This window comes from Rhinolophus hipposideros, assembly GCF_964194185.1.
Source record: "Rhinolophus hipposideros genome assembly, chromosome: 9".
Lineage (NCBI taxonomy): Eukaryota > Metazoa > Chordata > Mammalia > Chiroptera > Rhinolophidae > Rhinolophus > Rhinolophus hipposideros.
Window position 1 is genome coordinate 33,927,282 of NC_138055.1, and position 24,592 is coordinate 33,951,873.

Genomic DNA, 24,592 nt, shown 5'->3' on the forward strand with positions numbered 1-24,592 from the left:
CCTCAATTATAGATTTCATTGGTTTTAAAAGCGGTGAAATTTTGTCTCCATTTGCCTGATTTTTCTATATGTACCTGTCAAGTGGTTACAAACTCCTTTGTGGATGAAAAGGGATGTTGTAATGTCATCTTAAAACATAGCATCTAAAGTGATAAGCTTGTGGCTTTCTTTAAAAAATAACCTGATGACAAATATGCAAGTGAATGGTGTAGCAATATGTAAATTGAAAGATCAAAGCCATTTTTAGAATAAGATTGTCATTTTAAATCTACATAATCATATGTACTCCTGTAAACTATTTAGAAGTCAAAAAGTTCTATACGTTCACAGAAAAAAGTCCTCCTCCTCCTATAAAATCGTTGTATTGCATTCTAGAGCTCTCTTACCCTCAGGAGGAAATTTAACCTGGATAAGGATTCTAGGAAGATGTCAGCTCCTTTGTTGGAAAACTCATACCTTCCAGCAATGAAAAGGAACAAAGTCTTTTCAAGATCAAAGTCCAGATGACTAAAACAAAACAAAACAGTTTCAAGTGAAATAAAGCAACAGCAACAAAATGTACACATGAATTCTGTTAAAGTACAAAGAGGGCTGGGAAAGATAAATATTTACTATAACAATCCTGTTTTCTCTATACCAGAGATAACCTAAAATCACATGCTATTTTCTTTTCAAATAAAGAAAAGCATACCCATAGAAATGACCTCGAACAAAATCTTGTATCCTGGCCTTGTACATTGCATGTAGATTTTGAAATTCATGCACTGCTGAAAATTTTTTAACATTCAAGCCATTTGGAGTAATTACATCTGGAAAAGCAAAAATAAAATCATCGTGAAAATCCTCTTTTGAGAGGGGCTACCGCTATAGAAAACCAATATATTTAAATCTATAAAGTTAGATAGATGTCTATTAACATTTCTAGTTTCTAACTATCATAAAATTGAAAATTCATAAAACTCCACAATAAATTTTTGAAATAGAAAATCAGGAGTCCTTTACTGAAATAACATTGAGTGACTGGTTCAATGAAACATTTTAATTCAATAATAATGATTATTGTAGTTTTATTGATTACTTACTGTGAACTAGGCACTGCTCTAAAAGCTTTACAATGTAACTCATTTAATCCTTGCAACAACCAATGAAGTAGACGCTCTTATCTGCAATTTCAGAGGCAGAAACTGAGCCACAGAGTTGTTAAGAAATCCGTTTGAGAATACAAGTGTAAATATGAGTAGCATCCATACAATCTGCCTCTATGTGTTGTGTCCTTAACCATGTTGTGTACTAAACTACCTCTTATCCTTTTGTTTTGACAAAGTGTGCGGAAAATGTTCTGTCCATTTGGAAAACTAGAAAGGCAGCCCTTTATTTCTAAGGCCCAGAAGATTTTGTTGTTCAGGCAGGAAGACATTTTTGGTGTTCCAGATGATTGTTCTGTGATAAGAAAGACGGAGACTACTCACAGTACAAGAAAAGAACTACCTACTGAGTCAAATATGTGGGTAATTACGTTCAGCAGCAGTAAAAACAAAAGTAATAAAAGGAAGCTATGTCCAAAAATTCAACAAAGGTCAATGGAGATATTTGCGATGGAGATTTGAGCTAGAATTATAAGCATGCCATCATTTTTGAAGGATATTTTACAATTATAAGGCTATTCCCTTGAAAGGGTTCCACAAACTCAACCCAGGCTTCTTAATAATTTCTTGTGGAGAAAACAACAACAAAAACTGCTGTTTGTTATGAGTTTTTACTAAGTAATTGGGCATGTGCTATACTCCTTTACACATCTTGCCACATCAGAGTCAATTTTGGGTTGCTGAGGTTTCCAAGTGAAAGCCATCATGTGAATAATTCCTGGATGAACTGTACAGTGTGATCAGGACAATAGACAATAACCTCTTACAATGTATTCATCTTTCTATAACATTTATATAACATCTATAACATTTCTATAACATTTATAACTTTGAGCCAGACTCAACTGTATTATTAATTTAAATATAATATTAATTCATTAATACTAATTTAATTTTCATAAACTTTTCATTGTATGGATTTTACAAATGAAGAAGCTGGCCTGCAGAGAGGTTACTTGCCCAAAGTCAAGTAACTACAAAGTAACAGGGATAAGATTTAAAACCAAGGCAGCCTGGCTCTGGGGTCTAACCCCTTATCTCCTATGCCAAGAATCTATATTGTCCAGAAAGATATAGAGGGCAGAATGTCTTTTGAGTATTTAATTTTGTTTTAGTATATATTTAACTATAGGTTTTTATAATTTAATTTTTAATGTCAGTTGTTAGCAACTAGATCACAAATTTCCTGAAATTTAATTATTGACTATTGTGAACTTTTATGAGCTGGTCCCAACATACTACTGCCTATGTGGCTTAAGACATAAGGCTTAAAAAATGTTTTTATGCCTCATTAATAGATAAGGAATTGTTTAGGTACTTCTACATAGTGACATAATTAAAACTGCAGTTTTGCCTCATTACAAATCATGCTTTAAAAGATCCTTTCAACGTTTACTATATTAATAAGGGTATCTTCAGTTTATGAGCAGTTCCGTTCCATAGGTGGTCTTGTCTGAATTTTATTTTCATTTTAATTAATTAATTAGTTGTGTGAGGGTAATTAGTTCATATTGGTAATGTATTCACATCATTTAAATTTCAAAAATTCAAAAAAAGAAACATATATATATAAAAGTCTCCCTTCCACTTCTGTTCTCTGATTTTTTCTCCTCCCTGGGAGCAATATTAGTTACTAATTTCTTGCTGTTGTTCTCAAGTCGAAGATAATGTCGATATCATCCATCTTTCTGAGACAATGCCAACACAAGAAAAAATGCTGACTAAAAGGGTTAAAATTCATCTTAGGCATAACATGCACTCAAAAGTCAACGATTTCATAACTACTATTAATAATAAGCATGTTAAAGGGCAAATGACAAATGGAAAAAAAAGAACACAACATTTAAGTTGTGTGTGTGTGTGTATGTGTGCGCAAGTCCTAAAAATCATTTTTTAAAAAAAGGTAGACATCCTGATAGAAAAAAACATGCATAGCTAAATAACAGAAGATTACATACAAATGTCAAATAGGTGAAAAATGTTAAAACTCTGTATTCAAAGGCAAATGGATATGCCATACCAATTTTTACCTGTATAATTGGCAAAGACCAAAAAATTAAAAATTCATTGTTGGTAAGAATGTGTGGAAACATTCTCCTATTTCTCTGTTGGGTTTCACCCAGACACTGATTATAATGAATGCCTTGGCCTCTTTGCAGTATTTCCTCATTATTCAAAATGTGGGGCAGAAGCAGGTGACTGGCTGATTCTGAACCCCCTCATTTTCTCCCTACCTGCTGGGAAACAGGAAAAAAAAAATCACCTTGTCTCCTTCTTTGGCTGTGGTGGTGGAAGGCAGAGTACTGCCACCCACCAAGACCACACAGCAGGAATTTCCTTAAAATAAATTTGGAACTCGAGTAAGAAAAGATCCTTTACAATATGGATGCCTTTGAAATAAGAGGGGGAAAATGAAATGTGATATTCTTGATTATGTACAGTTAACCCAGCACCATGGAATTCTTGTTCTTCTAGCTAATAAAGTAATTGAGTATTTTGTAAATAAAAATCATGGTAGAAACTGAAGAACTGAAGAACTGCCTTGTGGAAATTAGAACTGCTGTGGTCTAAAATCCCTTGCTTGGTTCTTGGAGCAGGCAAAAATTGGGATTGCAAAGTCCTTCTCTTAGATATGCATAGAGCTCATAGAATTATTGCAGAAGTCTAAGACAGTAACTTCTCATTTTGTAGTTCTTTTTTCTCTCTCTCTTGGATCGCTGATCAGGCACCGATCTGAGTTCCTCTCATGTATTAACTCGTTTAAGCATTACAACAATTCCAGATGAAAGTTTTATCATCCCCACTATGCAGGTAAGGCACAGAGAGCTTAAGTAACTTTCACAGAGTTACATAGCAGGTAACATATACCCAACACAAAATCATTTTTGATACCGAATTCAGCCAGTTTGGCTCAAAGCCCACACTTTTCACCACTATCCTGCAATTGTCTCCCTAAGAAAACAAAAATTTAAGAAAATAGTATGTACAGAATGCCTACTTTTGAAAGAAGAAAGTAGAAAACCTACTAGAGACACTAGAAAAGAATCATATTAGAGATAACTCAGAATGTGCAGTGACACAAAAAGTAAGGAAAATAGAGGTATCTACCATTTTTAAATGCTAAAGAATGTCAAGGAACATTTTAAAAAAATAGGGAATCCTGAATTTGGTGATTTTTTTGAAAAGCACTTTCATAAGTGTTGAAGGTTGGAAGTCAGAGTTGAAGGGGCTATGAGTAAGTGGAAGAAGCAACTATGGGTTCTTCTTCTATAATATTTGACAGCAGGAGGAAGGATGAGATTAGGTAGATATTTGACAGAGTAGTGGCCTCAGAGAAATTTTTATTTTAGAATCAAAAAAACACACAACGTTTTTGTAAGCACAGAAAAAGATACTGTAGACAGGAAACAAGGAAGATCCAAGAAACAAATGAGCATACTGATGGAGTAAACTTCTGTATGAGGCATGAGAGTGAGAATCCAGATGAGTCCAAGAGAATCCTTAGAAAAAAGAACAGCATAGGGACTTTATGCTGCCACTGTGCAAAATACTTGGATTCTCTTTTTTAAAAAATGATCTAACACCTTGAAATACCTCCTCTAGACATTCAACTGGTGTTTGAAAGAAAGACAACTAGAGACAAGACCAGAGGAATTAAGCAAGGAGGACATATTAATTAGGGCTGTTTGGTTGCAAGTAACAAACCTACTAACACTGGCTTAAGTATAATAATGAGGATTTAGTAATCGGATTCTGGGCTGTCTCGTGGCAAAGATTTAACTGGGCCTCAGGAATTAGTTTAAACCATAGTCTAAATCACTGTGGAGAATCTTAAGAGTCCTCTCTCTGTCTGTATCTGCTGCTTACTGCACTTCATTATAGTTTCACCTTTTTGTATCCCAGGCAACACAATAAAAAATGGACACTGTTAACAGTTTCAACCCTGACATTTTTATTATACAGGAGTACATTCAAAGAGATTCCTCTGTGTAGACCCCTTCCTACGGGAGCAGTCTAATTGGCCTGGCTTACACCAGGTTTCTACCTGTGAACCAATCATCTGTGGCCAGGTGACAGGATTACGATTTATGAACATGCCTCTTTGTACTGCAATCTCTAGATGAGCCTGAGGATAGTCGTTAGGAAAACTTGCAGAAAAGGTCTTGGGAGAAGTAGGGCAACAAATTTCTATTAAATAGGACCAGTGAGGAAATGTTATAAGATGTAGGACTGGGCTCGTCTTGCACACATTTCTGATATTTTCTGAACTTCCGTTTTCTTAACATAGAAAAGTCAACTCAGCTTGGTGAAACACACCAAGTCATTATGATAACCTAGTTCAGACCCAGGGCATTTGAAGTATAGCCCATTTATTCAACAAGCCCAGACTGAACACTACTATGTTCCAGACATAGCTTAGTGTTGGTTTTACTGCAAAGCTACTGAAATTGAGAGTGAAAGTGTGGGTGAAGATTTGAGTGGTAATAGTGAATGCAATTTTTCCACTATTGTTTTACGCTTTTTTGTTTGAAATAAAATTCTCTTACTCTAATAACATTTGGAACTGAAAGATTAATGACAAATGCCGGGGTAATAATTACCAGGCTTTCTCCTGAGCATATGTTCTGCCTCTATTGCTGTTATTTCAGAAACTGTGGTGAACACATGAGCACAGTGGACTGCTGCTCGCTCCATGCAATACCGATGATAAATCTGCCGTTCCCCAGCCTCTTTGTCTATGTTAAACTGTTGGGAAAACACACACACACACACACACACAAAACAAAACAAAACAAGCACATGTACATTTGCTTACACTGATCCTTCTACAGAAGCAAAACAAAATCACTTATTTCTCATATTTTGTCCCTCAAGGCTGTAAATTTTATGGCCACAAAAAAGTAATGATAATTTTTATTAAACCCATTACTAAATGCATAGCTACTTATGCTTAAAAAGATGTTGTTTACTTCATTTCTGCTTCTAAACTATTATTTAGCCTCCTAAGTAAATTATATTCCTACTTTTTTATAATCACATAGAATTCTTGATTTCTTGGTATTTTAATTGTACTTTTACTTATTCCACATTTTATAAATATTGAGCTAATTTCTTCCCCCAAGGTCCTTATCATATTTTCCCCATAAACAATGAAATAAAGCTGACATTAAACTTGATACCAAAACTAAAGATAATTATCATCTTTAATTCACTGAAAGGGAACCTGACAAAGAGAAGAGAGAAATTATTTTCCATGGTTATAGAAGTCCTATCATATAATTTCAGGAGTGTCCGGTTACTTTAATTAGATTGTTTTAGATTATGCAATTATCCATTATTCTGGGTATCTTAACTTTTAAAAAACCATAATGAACCAAACCCCTAACAATTATTTAAATACTTGGCAACAATTGTCGGCTTTTGCCATTTTTTGCTCAGTTATTGAAGGTTCTCTCTAATACAGCTGCATATGAAAGTAGCAGTATCTAAGAGAAAACATTATATAGTTTCTAGCATTGTATCAGCAATGCTCTTTTCATAATAAAGATTATTAGAAACTTTTCAACACTATGCATTAGGCACTCTTCTAAGCATATCATTTTTTAATCTTTATAAACCACTGAGGCACATATTTCATCTTCATTTTATGGAGGAGGAATTGAAACTTTTAACGGTAAAGGAACTTGACCAAGGTCACATGCCTATTAAGCATTTTAGCAGAGCCCTAAATTGATCCCAAATCAGTTTGACTCCAAGCTTGTGTTCTCACCTACTTTTATATCATTTTTGACTCTAACTCAATCAACAAATCAGTCCCAATAATTACTGCATCATAGAGTAAACTACTGAAAAAAAAAAGACTCATCAGATGATTCTAAAGTTTTGAACAGAAAAATTCCCAAAATATTTTTTCTTGACTATATTTGCAAACATCTCTGAAAATGTTTGAATCAGGGCTCTATATGGCATCCTTGGATCAGCAGAAGTTTTTTTAAAAATCTCTATATGGTTGGTCTCATTTATTTAACCAAATCTCTCATTCAACAAACATTTGTTGAATAATTAATATGTTTCTGTAAATTAGTGAGGAAATGGGTAAAAATCAGTTAGAAATAAATAAGTGCCTGAGTAAGATATAGGATCAGAACAGGACTGATTCACTCTGGCTGAGTTTAGGGAAAAGTATCTCACACTATATAAGTGTTCATATTGTCAGTATCACCTCTAGACTGTAAGATTTTCAATGACAAGACCAGGAGTTATTCACCTTTATATCTTCAAGTTGACTGGATGAATAAAATGCCACTTGGACTGGGAAAAGTTCAATTTGTGGAAAGGTTATTTTAGGCTGAAGAATTAGCTGCCTTAAAGAACAAGTATATAAAGTTATATGGCATGTGCAGAAAATCGCAAGACGTTTGACATAACTGTGCCACTGGGTATAGAATTTTGGAGACATAATAGGGCCACATCCTGGTAGGATATAATAAGGCCAGATCCCAGAATTCCCTGAAGACAAGGCTCGGAATTTAGCCTTTGTACTGTATACAATGGAAAGCACTGAATGGGCTTGTTTAGCGATATGGTGAAGACATGGCCTATGTTTAAGAAAAATAACTCTGGAAAGAAGTATTAAATGTTTCCTACCTCATTAAGATTTTGCGAAGAGAAATTGAAATAACACATGTCAAATGTTTACAAATGACACATGGAAAGTGCTCAATAACTTTAGCATTGTTATTTATTGTTGATGTTGAGAATAATAAGATTTTATATATGGGATAGTAATTAATCATTAAACATGTATAGATGGGAAGATACGTTTTCTAAGTGAGTAAAACAAGTATGCAGAGACACAAGTCTCCGTGAAGACAGGCACTTATGTCTGCTTCTGCCTTTTCCTGGTCCCATCGGGGTCCCTTATCTTTTATGTCAGTGGTATGAACGGCCACTCCTGGGCTTTATAGCAACCTTATCTGTTTACAATGTCCAGCAACAGAGAAGGGTAACCTTATAATTAAAGATGACCAGCTCAAAAGTTGGTCAGAGGAAAGAGTTAAAATCTACCAAATAATTGTCTATGGATAACTTCCTTCAACATTTTCAAATCCCAAACAGCACTGTCCTTACATTTCCATCAAGGAAATTCTGTTGCTATCAAGAAAAGAGAGACCAAAACATAAGAAAATTTTAAGAAAAAAAAAATCATTAGTTATCTAGCTCTTTTAGCAGAGGGGAAATTGACCAATTACTGGATTAATAATGATAAATTTGGAAAATTCTTCTTGGAGAGTCTCAGAAAATTCATATGCTGAATCCATGTGAATTGTCTAATAACAAAAATGTTTTTAGTTAGAAATTATTATTTGAGTAAAATAACTGTAATATTTCTGATTTCATAAAAGTTGAATACTTTTATTTGTATTTTAATTCCCCACATCCCTAGGTTTATTTGCTTGAGTCAGAACATACTGAAACAAATCTTAGGTCTTGCATCAAAAACTAAATTGTGAGTCATTTCTTATGTTGAACTTTCAAAAACTATGCATTTATATAATTTGGTATTTCTGTGTACTACCCAAATTCTAAACCCAGTGTGAGTATGGGGAGAGGGTTTGCTGTGGAAAATGATTATGGGGGATTTTTCTGTGAGAAATGATTATGAGTTTAACTCAAAATCTAGTTGTTGACTCCTTGTTATTTACTAGTCACTCTGCTGAGCTGGACATTTTACTAAAACAATGGGCTAGGGTCTGACTAAGCTTACATACTTCAACCAGTGAGGGGCTTTAAGCTGTGGAGATATATAGTCTTTTTTCAAGACTGTATGATATAAATACTGACCTTTTATCAAAAGAAAATAATTGTAATATCTAACTATATACTACAATGCATTTGTTCTTTAAAAACAAATAGTCTGATGTATATCATTAGTTGTTTTTATTAATTACTATATTATGCTCTTAAGTATTCTGAAGTGAAATATTTGAAATGCCTATCTTAACATTTTCTCTTTTACAAAAATCCAAGTCTGCTCTTCTTCAGGAAACACAGTTGTTGAGCTTGTCATGGATCACGGGTTTGCTCCTATTAGTCTACCATGATCGTACACTATTAGGAAACTTCACTGATCTCCTGACCTTCAAAACATTATTTTAAATGTACATCTTATGTTCACAATTTGACCTTTAGGTTAGGCTGACCTTTTTATAAGAAAACTGTCATTAGGACCATTCATTGCTTTGCAAATGTTAAAGTTTGTCAGAAAAAGCCTTTCCTGCATTCAAAGTGTCTTTGAGATAGTTGCATAATTCTCCACTACCACGACCTAAGTATTATTTATGTATCACTCACACATATACTTTATTTCATAGAATCTTAGCTTTGTTTTTAACTGGAGAAGACTTTAGAAATCAATTTTCTAACTTCCTAATTTTCCTGATAGTGAAACAGAATCCTAAAATGCTAACTTGATATGATTGGCGATGTAGATACAAAATCCGCAAAAGTCCTGATTGTATGGTATGCAAATGCTTTGTTGATATTATTGACATGATGATATAAAAGACATACTTTAATTTGATTTAACTGATGGAAAATAGAAGAAAGAAGTAAAAACTGAATGACTTTGGGTCATAGAATTGGTCTGTCTTCTAAAATGAGCACACACAACTGTCTGGTCACCAAGGACACAGATCACTGTTTGTAATAACTTCTGTCTTATTTGACCCCCACAAAACTCCACCTACACATTGCAGAATTACAGGAGAAATCTGACTATCTGTTCACTTGGAGGGAAGGAAATAAGGCTCACAGTGCAAGCTGTATGCCTAGAATCCTGCTTCTCTGCCTGCCACTCAAAGCTGTGTCTGGATCCAGGGTCCTCACAGCACTTCCCAAGCTTCAGGGTAGACAGGAGCCCAATTTTGTGTCCACAATGTCTTATTCCCAAAATGACCCTTTGGATCTTGAATCTATTGCTCTGTAACAGACAGACATCGCCTCTCACTACTACTGTGTTCTGAGCAGTTAAACTATACAAGCTCTCTGTCACCAGGGGAGGATTTGCCATGAATATTGATTAGTTAAAAGGGCATTTCTGTCATCTGGCTGGCAGATGAAACATAAAGATCGATACTTCTCATCCTTCAGCTTCAAGGATCGGAAAGAAAGGTGGTGAGGGGGAAGGAGGTAGGATTACTTACCTTATCAAGATGGTTGTAGAAATCAATGTTTGCTGCGCAGAGATACCTCCCAAGCAGTGTGGCGTGGGTGGTAAATATCGTAGCTATAGGAAGTTTCCGGGCACGAGAAAGGATTAGTCCAGTTCCGGCCTGCCATTCATGGAAATGGGCAATGACATGTTTACCTTCCGTATGGTCTGTCACCTACATCAGAAAAGAGGCATTTAGAAAAGTTGTTGGTGAAGCCTGATCTGGCTCATGGCCCACAACATAAGAAAAGTTATCATGCCTATAAATTTTAGCACAATTTAAAGGGATCTAAATATGATAACTGCAGATTTAGCACGTTTAAGTGCTTTATAAGATTTGGTGGCATGTTCAGAAAGCCCAGTGATTCTCACCCTTAGCGTATATCACAATGACCAGGAAGACTTGTTAAGCACTGTCATCTGGGTTCCATTCCCAGGTCATCTAATTCAACAGTTCTGGGCTGACAGCAAGAATTTGCATTTCTTACAGGTTTCAGGGGTGCTGCTACTGGAGGTCCACGTTAATACTCTTTGAGAACCACTGACTTAGGCTCAACCTCTGTACTTTAAAGTATCTACTCTTCAAAAAGTTCCTCACAGCTACTAAAAGTTGCACAGAGCCATGGCAGCAGAGGTGACAGCAGAAAGAGGACTTGCCTCGAAGCCTTGGGTTTTTTTTTTCAGTGTCTTTATTTACCCTTTTTTTTTTTTTTTTACCAAAGACAATGTCTATTTCTGGAACTGCTTTATTTTAAAGGAAGTTGGGGCTCTTACTTTGTTTCTCTCCCCTCTGTTCCATTTAACAGAAAGGATGACAGCGCGCACACACACTCACAAACATTCCTTTGGAGACTGAACTCAGCCCTGGGGGCAGTGGTTCAGGGAGGCAGTTTGCAGAGCAATAATTGGTTCTACCAACTAAAGCAAGAGTGCATATTGGTCATTAGAGCTGACCTGCCAGCATCCTGACTCTTCTCCTATTCTGTCACTAACACAAAGCAATTGGACTTCCTCTTTACCTTCCCCTTCATTTCAAGGCAAACCTTTATGGCTATTGGAATATGACTTCATCAGTAAGAAAGACTGGACAAGAGGAGCACACTCCCAATAAAAGTTCTGTGATTTGTCCTTAGGCCACACCCACTTTCCTAGGGATGATCCATTTTTAGATTAGGCATCATCATCTTGAGGTGGTGCAAAAATTGCAAAGAAATCTTACTGTCATGCTTTGAAGACTTAAGAGAGTGCAGGCTTGTCTCATTTAACAAGGGCTGGTTTCTAATACTTCTTTTTTTTCATCTATGGGATATTTCACTGATATGAACACCTTAGCAATTGCTGGGACCACTTCAGCCCTTAGCAAATGATGAAAACTTCTAAAAGTCACTGCAGTTGCATGAGTACTCATGCATAAACAAAACAAAATATTTCAAGCTATTTCCTACTCCCTTGATTCTAGAATTCATGTACATAGTGCATGATGTACATTATTTTTTTCTTGCATATAGATTGAGTATCATCTATGTAGCAGGCAATATAATTGGATGTTTTATAGACATTCTGTTTAAACCTGACATGAGGTAAATATTAATAAGCATTAGTATTACCCTGTTCCGAAGGCTGGCATTTAGTTTGAGGAATGCTAAACATTTTCTGATTGCTTTGAAATGTATTAGGACAATCAATAATGGCAGCAACTCAAAATTCACTTAATCTAAAACCATGGGATCATTGCTGAACATGCTGGGCACAGAACACAACCATGCTGCCCCTCTGTTGTATAGCTATAAGTAAGCTGTACCTCTTTTAAGAACCAGGCAGTTAAAGATCCAAATATCAGCATATCATTGGCTTCTCGGTCGTGATAAGGGATGCCAACACTGCATGCTTCCCAGAGGTCGCCCTTCCACCTGTCCAGATTCCAAGCTGAATACCCTATGTCAAAGAGCACCACGTAAGGACTCCCTTCTATCAGCCATCTTCCAAAATGCACCTGCCATATAAAGAACACAGAGCCATATAATCATGCTAAGTAATATGAGGGAGGAAAATGTATTTGTGCTTAGAAGATACAAACTTTACTTAGAACTTCATAGCAGATTATACAAACTCTATGGGAAATCGTAGTGATAACACAAACTATCTGATGTTTGAGCCTGAAGATGGAGTGGGCTTGCGTCCAATTCACCTAGAATCTCCAAGTTTTGCTCTTCAGTAAATTTGGTCATTTATAAAGAAAGTATCTATAGCTCATGTACTCTTTCCTGTGACCTTGAGCTCATAGTTTTAGGATTTAATTATCGTCTATTTTTTTTATGACAGTCATAAGATGAACTACTTTGTATCTTTAACAACTTGTAGTTGGATGTAATTTCTACTGTGTCACTGATTTATCTTTATGCAACAGGACTTACAATATTTCTTGCTAGAAAAAAATTATTTCTGTAGACAAATGTATATGATTTCTCTTATTCTTCCTATCAAAAAAAACGTGACTCGAAGTATTTCTCAATATGGTTGATGCCAGAGATTTTATTTAAATATATTGCCCAAGATACATTATCTCTTTAATCTAGCAGCTCAAAGTCTAACCTATTACATTCTTTAAATTGACTGTTCATCAGTTCAACATTAATCTAGTCAATCACAGACTTACCTCTAACACTTGTGCCAATTTGACCCATTGCACAAATGCTGAAATTAGACAACACTGAATCTCCATCTATTCAACTTACTGCGCTTTCACTCAGGCTGCTGATTGATGCCAATCATGTATATTTGTGCCACTAAAAGATCATGACTATACATCAAAGATGTCTAGACATTCTTTTATCTATCCCTTGAACATTTTTAAAAATTTCTTCCTTCAAATTCTTTTATTTTAAAACTTGCCTCCTCTCATAAGATGACTTTTAACCCCTACTTCAGTGAGATCATCAAAAACCTTGAGTGAGACAATCTTGAATTCTTCATCAACTTATCTCTAGTTGCATTCATCTTTTATTTTCTGTTTAAGTGAAAGGGGAGAAGAATGATCTTTTCAATAGGGTTTTGGATCTTGTTCCCTCTCGCATTCTCAGTGACCTTACTCTCTTCAATCATCCATTTCTTCTGAACTTTCAACTTCTCCCTGCCTACTAGATATTTCTTTTTGGCACACAAATATACTCAGGTCTCACTCAGAGTTAATAAAACATTAATTCTCAAAACCATGTCATTCTGAAACTAATTAATTTATCTTTCCTCTTCATAGAAAAATCTCATAGCCATAACTTTTGTAGACTTTTTCTCACCATTCTCTCATTCATCAATTTACTGCTCTCTTATTTAAGCGCCCTTTCTCCTTTGAGGCTGTATTTAACAGGTTTATCTTGAGTGACCTTAATATATTGCTAAACCCAATTGACCCTGGTTCAATCCTTTGTTGACTTAATCCCTCCTTCATACTTGAATCTCTCTTTTCCTTTGTCTTGACCTCACTATTCCTATTGTGACAGCAGCAAATTATCATAAACCTAATAGCTTAGAACAATACAAATTATTTTACAGGTTTGGGAGTCAGTAGACAGAAATGGGTCTTATAGTTTAAAACCAACATGTTGAAAGAGTTGCATTCCATTTGTATTCTCTAGAGGAGAATCTGTTTTCTGGCCTTTTCCAGCTTCTAGAGGCCACCTACATTCCTTGGCTCATGGCCCCTTCGGCCATCTTCAAAACTCATCACGCCAACCTCTGCTTTTGTTGTCACACCTCTTCTCTGATTGGAATTCTATTGCCTCCCTCTTATAAGAACTCTTGTGATTATATTGTGCTAATCCAGGTAATCCAGGATAATCCCCCATTTTAACATAATCACATCCACAAAGTCCTTTTGCTATATAAGGTAACATATTCACAGGTTCTGAGGATTAGGATTTAGACATCCTTTGTTCTCCATCACTGTGCTTCTCCTTCTACAATCTCTGACTTCTTTTAATGTAGATGTTCTAACACATTAACATCTCCAAGGTTTGGTTCAAAACTTTTGCTCTTAGTTTATAAACTTCCACTGAATACTAGTATCAACACTCATTATGTCAACTACAATTTAGACACAAATGACTTCCCCAGAAATATATCTACTCTATACCTTCTGCTGAGTTCCAAAACTATTATACAGCTCGATACTTTCCCATGGTTTTCACAAGGTGCCTCAAAAGTGTACCTATTTAAAATCAAGTTCATCATCTTTCGCATAAATCTGCTCCTTTTCTCTAAGTAGCTGAATAGTCTTCTCTTGTGAGTTCATGTAAATTGGGTTGTTTTCCAATAAGAGTTTACTAAGACTTGTCAAGTGATATGCCCATTAGTATCCATTACCTGGCAGCCATGTTTATTCATTGTGTCCATTGCTTTTCTAATAGTATCATTTACAGGTTCACACTGTTCCACCTGAGTCTTCATGTTTTGCTCAAAATATGGACCAATCAGAAAATAATTGTCTCCCCATTCATCTGCTGTTGTTCTGGCCTTTGTCTGAATCACAGTATAGATGCCACCAACTGTTAAAAAGAAAAGATTACATTATCATTATCAGGTTAGGAATTCAAGTTAAAGAATAAAAGAATGGAAGTGAGTCCTCATTTTTAAGTGAGTACTTAGGATCCATCAAGCACAAAGGTTTATTTAACTTCCTAAAAGAAAGCTTTTAAAAAACATCAATAAATAGTCACCATTAGTTTAAGTCATGCATATTTTAAAGCTCCAACTGGGTGCAGGTCAGAGACCAACAGGTTGTCAACAGCAGAGAAGTACATTTGGAGAAAATCTGAAGATACAATCGGAATAAAGCAGTACTTGGCTTAAAGCTCTATCCACATTGAATTGTCAAAGTTGGAACAAATAGCTATTGTCATGACACGTGCCCTCAGCAGCAGTACTCACCTTGCACCCCTTCTACAGTGATACAAGAAGGGTCTAAGGTATGTCCAAATAATCGCCACTGCTGAAATTATGAACAAATCTCCAAAGCTAAAGAGCCACTTCCCTTCTAAGGTACCAAACAAGGTAGTTTTTGACAAGAAGAAAGAGCTGATAGATTTTGAAGGGGAATGCTTGACCCAACCCTCATGTCAAACCCAGTGACACAAATACAAATTTTCATATGGTATTTCATTCTTTTCCCCCTCTGGCATCACTGACACCACTATTAATACACAAAAATATGTATACTCTCAGAAAATATATATACCCTTGAATCCAGCAAGTCCACATATAGAAAATTGTCCTGGGAGGAAACAAAAATATATGTATAAGGATATTTATTGAGACATTATAGTGTTGAAAAATTAGAACCAATTTAAATTGAACTAGTTAACTCACTTAACCTAAGGCTCAATTAGCTCATCTGTTCAATGGGACTAAAATAATACTTAGCTTGGGCGAAAAGGCAGGTCATAACAGTAGTATTAAAAATTAAGGCTCATTGAAAAGGTGATATTTAAGTACTTAAAAGGATAAAGATGTAAGGCAGGTGGATATCGTGGGGAAGAATTTTTTCAGGCAGAGGGAAGGGTTAGAACTAAAGCCCTAAGTTGGGAAGACAGAGTGCACATGGAGAGTAATAAGCATTCAAAAGGAAAAACTTGTGGTGGAGTAACCAGGTAGGAAGAATAGAGAGGACCAAGGGGAAGAAGACATTCTTGTGGTTATTTCTTGTGCTGGCTCTAAACAATCATCTCATGTGAGAATATGAGAACAGTGTGAATCAATTTCTTCCTTTTTAAATTTATTTTAAGGGTTTTTATTAAAATATAGCTAACATACAATATTATATTAGTTTCACATATACACCATAGTTATTCAACATTTATATACCTAAAGAAATGATCACCATGATTAAGTCCAACAACCATCTGACAATGTCCCACACTATCACAATACTATTGATTACATTCCCCATGATGTGCATTGCATCCCCATGACTATTTTGTAAGTACCAGTTTGTTTTTCTTTTCTTGTTTTTATTTTTTTTTCAGTTTATATTTCTTAATCCCTCCACCTTTTTTACCTTCCCCCTAACCTCTTCCCAACTATCACCCCAACGAATCTAGTACCCATCTGACATCACACATAGTTATTACTATATTATTGACTATATTCCTTATGCTATACCCTACATCCGCATGATTACTGTGTAACAACCAATTTGTACTTCTTAATTTCTTCTCCTTTTTTACTCATTCCCAATCCCCCTCCAATCTGGCAACCATCAATATGATCTCTGTATCTATGAGTTTGTTTTTTTTCTGTTTTCTTTGTTTATTTTGATCTTTAGATTCCACATATAAACAAAATCTCATTGTACTTGTCTTTCTCTGTCTGACACTCCACTCAGCACAGTACACTCCAGGTCCATCCATGCTGCTACAGATGGCAAGAACCCACTCCCTTCCATGGCTGAGCAACATTTCATTGTAAGTATGTACCACCTCCTCTTTATCCATTCTTCCATCGACAGACACCCAGGCTGCCTCCACATCTTGGCCATTGTAAACAATGCTGCCATGAACATATGGATACACATGTCCCCTTGAAATAGCATTTGGATTTCTTCAGGTAAATATTCTGAAATGGGATTACTGGGTCCTTCTTTGTCTCTCTTTATAGCCTTTGTTTTAAAGTTTATTTTGTTTGGCTAAAGTATTGGCTACCCCAGCTTTTTTGTTTGTTTATTTCATTTCCATTTTTATGAAATATCTTTTTCCATCTTTTTACTTTCCATCTTTGTATGTCTTTCAATCTGAAGTGATTCTCTTGAAGACAGCAGATGTAAGGGTTTTGTTTTCTTATCCATTCAGCCCCCCTATGTCTTTTGATTAGAGTATTTAATCCATTTACATTAAAAAGTAATTGTTGGTAGATATGTATTAGGTAGTTCGACCTAATACATAGGACGGCTGTCACCAGTAGCGGACCTGGGTAGCTCCACAAAAAGCCAGTACACCCCAAGGCCTGCTGCCATCTGCTGATTCCCTTAAGATTCAGCCCCTGATAATGCCTCATGCAGTACAAGAGTTGGGTGAGGGAGGGTCTCAGGGTGTCGCTAGAGTGGGAAGAATTGTGGTCAACTGGTTAATGTAGACTCTAGTTTGGTGCCAGTGCTGAGCCTGGAGCTACTCAGCAAAACTCTCAGAGCACACCAGGGCCAGCTGCTGCCCACCTAGCTCCTGCGAACTCCGATAGTTTTTCAAAAAAGAGTGCAATGCATGTGGGGTTGGCTGTTTTCGGGGAAAATGCCTCTGGTGTTGGGCGAGTTGGGTGGGGCAAATTCTCAGGTTGTCAGCAGGGTAGAACAGCAGAGCTCACCAAGTCAATCAGATTCAGATTTGGCCTGTGGGGGAGGCTTCAACACATTAAAGGTAGCAGCCGCCTACTGGTTGCACAGGAGAAAGATCCCACACAGGGAAGATGGCAACTGTCCTCCAGCCCTCCTTCTGAAGACATACCTCAGTCTGACCCCCCAACAACATGTCCCCGATGCCCTCCCCACCACGCTGAGTTACTGTCCCTCCACTGGAGCCCAAGGTGTGTGCCTGCTAGTGAGAGACTCTGTTTGTGGGCCATTTAAGAGGATGTTTGGGTTTCCTGCAGCCTTCCATTCAACCTGGATAGTTGGAATCCACACTATTTTTCACAGCTAGATGTTGTGGAGGCTCTTCTTCCTGGCACCAGTACTCTGGGCTGGGGAGGCTGGTGTGGGGTTGGGGTCTTTTGATCCTCTGCGGGGAACCTCCATGGCTGAAATATCCCTCCTGGTTCTCAACCACCACATGGAGGTTTGGGAACAGCCTATTTCACGTTTCCACCCTTCCTATCAGTCTTGACATGGCTTCTTTATGTTCTTGGTTATAAAACTTCTGTGCAGCCAGACTTCAGCTGGTTCTCCAGGTTTATTATTCTATACTTTAGCTGTAATTTTAATGTGTTCATGGAAGGAAGCAGGCCCAGGTTTATCTACTCTACCTTCTTGGATCTCTCTCTCTCTGAACCAATTTATTGAGCAATATTTTGTTCATGAGCTATAGGCGAGGGGAAGACTCAAGATATTCTGTGTGAACTCTCAAAGCTAATACAGATACTGGCACCAATCTTCAATTCCATTTCCAAGAGCAATTTTATTACTTGTATAATGAAAAAAAAAAAAGCTTCTTATTTTTCACTACAGTTTTTCAGAAGGTATTTCAATTCATCAGGATATAGGATTTGATAGTTACTGCATCTCTTAAATTTCTTATTTCAGTAACTTAGACTTTAAGTAATCAATCTAATAGATAGTTACAATCTATGGCCAAAAGGTAGAATTGCACTCTGCAAATTTTTCTTTAAGCCTGAAAAACTCAAAATATACTTTTTGGTAAATTGCCTTTTGAGAAAGAAGACACAAAATATAAATGTTGATACTACTATATGATACTAACAGAATTCATTAATGTATAAATGGAAGAGTTAATGTAACTCCCCAAATGTAAATATTACATGCAAGCAATTTTCATATGAGCTTACATAAACTTATTGTCCTTAAGAACTTCACTGTTAAGAAAAGGCTTTTTGACTGTACTTAAAATTGTCACTTGAGCAGAGTCTGATAATAAGAACACTGTCACAGCTCTGATGGCAGGTGATGAGGATAACGTGGAACACATGAAGAGGATCTGCAAATCCTGCAAGCAGAGGTTTCCAGACTGATTCACTTAACCATTCAACAAGGAATCTGAGTCTACTAAAATTGATGCCAGCATCGACCACATCTAAATATTTCCCCAAATTCCAGAAAATTTAATGAACTGTATAAACTATTTGTTAAGGAAAAACAAATTTAGAGAAATTGTTTGAAAGGGCAATTAAAAATTTTTTCTTTAAAATGTGATTTTATATATATATATATATATATATATATATATATATATATATATATATATATGATCAGGGTGCCAAAAAATGTATACAAGTGGACATTTTGGCCAACGTTGCTCAAGCGGTAGTTTGCCATAATCAGAAGTGTCTGGATGCTGATGGCAATAACCATTTTGAGCTCCTCTTGTAATTGCAGAAGTCAAATGTGACTTGTATTCATCTTTTGCTATCAGTATATATTGAGTATTACAATTTTAATACAGTTTTTTCCTTTCTTAAAATGTGTATATATTTTTTGCTATATATATGTATATATATATTCAAAACCATTATCCATAAAATGCAAATGCAAAACCTTCAAATAATTTTTCCTTTTCCATAGACTTGTTTCCCTCATCTTCATCTTATGATGGGTAATATGTTATCAGCAGATGGTTCACATTTATTAAATGCCTTATTCACATTTTTGTTCTTGAAAACTCTTTTATTTACAACTATATATCTTGCCCAGAGATCTTATAACATCCTTGTTTATTAGATTATGTGTTTGAAATTCTAATATACTTGGGTAGATGCAAACACATTTTTATTTGCTAAAGAACATAAAGGAGAAGAGAAATTCTTTATTTGAAAAATATGAATCATTAGATTTGGGAATTGAAATGTAAAGATGAACATAATTAATTGTCTACCTCTTTTTCCCACTTGAGGCCTTCAATTTTAGTATGGATGGTCCCCAAATAGTCTTAGAGTGTTCATAACTACTATGGCTATGTTATTTCAGCCTACCAGGAATAAAAACATAAAATTAAAAAATAAAAGTCCATCCCATATTGGCTGAAGCCTGATTGTAAATAAATCTTTCCTCCTAGGGCTCTCCTTGTACAGTCTTTCCATGGGGAGGTCCACTTACTGCATTTCACATGCTCAAGCACAGTTTTATCCTTACTCTTTCCTTCCTATATTTGTATATCAACTAGTTTCCCTCAATTTTTATACTATTTACTACAAACTCTTCTCTTGGCGTGCTAATTATAGGTAAGTGTGATGGCTTAGACATAGGGTCGTTCTTATTTTCAAATTTGGAGTATAAACCAGAGAGTCACCAACACATATTTATTAATGAACTATTGTTTTAACACAGTGTTAGCCACTGAATTTGAACTTACCCTTCACTCTCAAACATGTACTTTGTATTTTATTGATCTATATTTTTTCCCAAACAACATGGGAGCTATCTTTAGTGTGAGGGCAAAGTATTAGACCTTTCATAAGAAAGAAAAGATGAGCTCCCACGGCATATATGTTTCCTCCAGAAACACTGCTGATATTGCTAAAACCAAGATTCCAAAGCAGTGTAGAATATGGACAGAAGCCGTAATAAGGCATTTTATATATACATATAATATGGGAGTATCTTCACTATTTTTAAATTCTTAAAAGTTACAGAATTCAGAAGTCATATGACTTCAGTATGCATAGCTAATAATCTGACCCTCCTATCTCAAGACAGTTACAGAAGTAGGGGTAGTCACTACGTTTATAGTTAGAACACCGTTCTCTGAGGTAGCAGGGCTGGTAGGATAGAAAATAAATGTTACTGGTGACAATGGTCAACTAGTGTTTGTGTGCCTAGTGCTTTGCTGGGTCCGTTATTTAAATCAAAACAACTGCAGTCTTGGGCAGTGGGAGGTGAGACACTTAGAACAAAACCACGTGCACACCCCCACCACAGTGGCAACACCATGTTTTATGTAAGAGGGACTCAGGATGAAAAGGAAGTGGGAGACTAGCGTTCCCCTTAAAGCTATGTGTATACCAAGCATGGTTTTTCCATAGATTGTATTTCATGTGGTGTGGCTTGGGATGCCATTGATAAAGCCACTGCACATCTATCAATACCAGGCAAAGCAACCTCAACCCCTAGTAACTGTGTCCCCATGATTGTAGCAACCCTGTTCCATATCTTTTTCTCCACTTTTCTGCTTTTGTATTTAAAACTGACCCATGGAATTACTGAAAGTCAAAGCCATTATGATAATGGATGATCCAACTCCCTCATTTTATGAATAAATTTTATGAAGAAATAATAATAATGCCTACAGAGTATTTATTAAATGCTAGACACTGTTATAAGTTATTTATAATTGGTATTTCTTTTAGTTTTCACAGCACTATTACAGGTAGATGCTATTATTATCTTACTTTTAGAAGGGAAACTGAGGCACAGAGAAACTATGAGATGGATCCCATATCACGTAGGTAATGATGGAGCTGGGATTCCAGTTTAGGCAGTTTGACTCCAGAGCCCACAGGGTGGAGACAGCAAGACTAAGTAACTATGTGGAGGGACGATTGATGGTGGTGGTGGGAGGGACAGAGGAAGAAAATGATTAGTATCACAAAAAGATAAACTTCTTTAGGTGTTGGGGAAGGTGGAATCCCTTCTATTCTGCTCTAGAGAAAAGCACTTGGAAAACAATACTTAGAGGAAATAACTTTTTAAATTATGGCTCTAGGCACTTCTACATTAACAAAAAGGAACCCAGGGGTTTAGAGAACTTAGAGCAGTGGTTGTCACATTAATTATTGAGGCCTTTGGAAGTCTGATGAAAGCTTTCAGTCCTTTTCTCTCAAAAAGCGTTTACACATACAAGTATGAACCATATTTTCAAATACAATTCTACAAGGTTTACAAACTCTTTGAAGTCCACTTTTAACAAGTGGACCTTGATAACACCTTTAGAACAACTGCGTCAGAATAGTGGCCTTGCAATCACGGTCAGTTTCTACCATATCACTTTGACTGTAGTTTTCTGAATTTTTCCATGTATCATTCCTACCATGTGGCCCACCGCAATGGCATCTAGTTTAAGGAGGGAGCAGGTAGAAGTATTATGCCTGGCAATATGCTGGCTTAGGGCTAAAACAAGTTGTTTTTAGTTGATTTTAAAAGAGAAGCACTTATTTAGTGACTAAATTTCAGAAGTGTTCACATGTATTAAATTAGCATTCATTATTTGACAATATTCATTAAACTCTTTTTAATGATCCTAAATATCCTCCAAATGATAATTGGTCCGTAGTCTACAATGATTTGGGTAAGTCTGTGCAGAAGAAATGATTGCAATAAGAGGTTTGTCCCAAACCCCAAACTAGATGGAACACCTCCCCGCACCACACACACGCACTGTATAGTCTTAGAGCATCTTATTCTCTTATTCTTATACTTCTCATGTTTGACTATAAATGCATATTCAATGTCTATCTTCCTGCAAGTTTGTAAATTCTGGAAGATTGGGAATCAATTCTGTATTGTTAAACTCTATGCCCCTCATCTCCCAATGCCTGACACCTAATAGACACTTGATGAGTCTTTACTGAATAATAAGTGGACAATAATAATAAACGAATAAAAGCAATACATTTGAAGAGTAATATGAACAAGTGTAAAAGATTATTTTAAGGTCTGAGAATTAGCATCCAATAATTTAACTATGATTCTTTTATTTTTATGCTTTACACATTTTCATTGTTCATTGGCAAAAAAATTCTTTCTGTCAATGAGGGACTTTTTTCCTCTCTAAGAAATCTTTTGTTTTCCTGGATATAAATACATTTCTCCTATTTGCCATCAATCACTGTAAGATGATGGTTTCTCCATCATTCATGAAGAAAGTAATATTCAGGTAGTTTAAGGGACGTTTTTTACAAAGTCTTAAAAATCTATGATCTTTAAGTCTCATGCTCTTTCATCTGTAGTACATTTCCTTAGGCAATAGATGCTTTAATTATGATTATTGTGCAGCAATAAAAAAGATAAGTGGACTCAGAGGAGAACTAAATGCTAGTCCCAACCCTGCCATTTACTTGATCATTTAATGTTTATAGGCACCCATTTAATCTATGAAATGGAAAAGTGGGGTTCATGATCTCCAAGATGCCTCATATCACTGCTATGAACTGCAGGAAAGTAAAAGTTCAAAATAAAAAGAAACTATGGTATCAGTGAATATATGCTGAATAATGGATGAACACAATAATTGTCTATTTACATAAACATTTCTAAAATTCAGACTGAAATAAACATGAAAATAAAGATATGTTGGAGATGATATCAACTTGGCTAAATCACATAGTGGGTCCCCTTTTGACAAAAATAGCTCCCTTTCTCTTGCATGGGAAATGAAAGAAAGTTAAATATCAAAGGCAGCATAGAGATTGAAAATAAATATATTCATTCCTTCATTCAAAACAAAAAGTTCCTGTGAGCATTTCCTGTGTGCCAGGAACTTCTAGGCCTTGATATCAGCACACATGTTATCAGGATATAAGATCCATGGATAAGAGTCCGTTTTCACCAGTGTGTGCCCAGCACCGGGAGACAATGCTCCATTAATGTTTGCTAAATGAAGAGAAAAGAAGAAAGGAGAAGGGGCCCTGCTCAGGTGCTGGAACTCACACAGACTACTTCTGTACTGTTTCCTAGTGCTAGAATCCCCCCATGTTTTCCCACCAACAAGCTATATCCTTGAGTTCCTGCCTATTCTGTGGAGAAAACCTTAAAGGCACAGTCTGGGATTTATGTAATAGAGACGGCTCTGTTCCCAGGAACTTTGGGCATATTTAAAAACCTGGAAAAAGAACATTAGAAACAGCTATTTGTAAAACACTTCACTTCTATATACTATGTTTCCCTCAAAATAAGACCTAGCCGGACAATCAGCTCTAATACGTCTTTTGGAGCAAAAATTAATATAAGACCCGGTCTTATTTTACTATAATATAAGACCGGATCTTATCTAACATAATATGAGATCGGGTCTTACCTAACATAATATAATATAGGTTGCAGTACTCTACTTTGCATTCTCCAATCCAACACAAATGAGATTATACATTATTGGAAAATAATTTTAATTTGACTTCTTATTTTATAATTTCTATGTATATGTTATTGAAGATAATTACTATTACTCTTTTTAATAAGTGTTCAATATCATGCGTTCTGAACTGCTTCTAAGTTAAAACTTTAATTCCAAGCTAATCTTGAATTATTAGAGATATTATTAAATATTTCATATAATTGCTAACAATATATGGAGTTAAAGTTTCTAATTGGTCCTGATCAGGTACAGTTCCTTCTAAAATAAAGTACAAAACTGTGCTTTTGCTGAAGAAAAAAATCATAAAACCAAAAAAGTAAATAAATATTAACTTTTTATTTCTATTTTGTCATAAATTTGTCATTAAATTACAAATTTTAATTTAAATGCACATTCCCTGGCAAAGACTAATATTTTCAACTCTTTCTCCCTTCAACACATACACACCTCTA

The 24,592-nt window shown here is 35.7% G+C and overlaps 1 protein-coding gene across 1 annotated transcript in view; it reads right to left on the reverse strand.

The window, feature by feature from the left end:
- GYS2 (glycogen synthase 2) overlaps positions 1-24,592 on the reverse strand; it is a gene marked incomplete at its 5' end in the record, with an annotated part of 55,725 nt that overhangs the window by 21,650 nt on the left and 9,483 nt on the right. Inside the window, 7 exons of the mRNA XM_081058952.1 lie at positions 387-507; positions 692-809; positions 5,747-5,891; positions 10,352-10,534; positions 12,161-12,352; positions 14,719-14,900; positions 15,283-15,343. Coding sequence (XP_080915078.1) covers positions 387-507; positions 692-809; positions 5,747-5,891; positions 10,352-10,534; positions 12,161-12,352; positions 14,719-14,900; positions 15,283-15,343 — 1,002 coding nt within the window. The remainder of the gene's footprint in view (positions 1-386; positions 508-691; positions 810-5,746; positions 5,892-10,351; positions 10,535-12,160; positions 12,353-14,718; positions 14,901-15,282; positions 15,344-24,592) is intronic.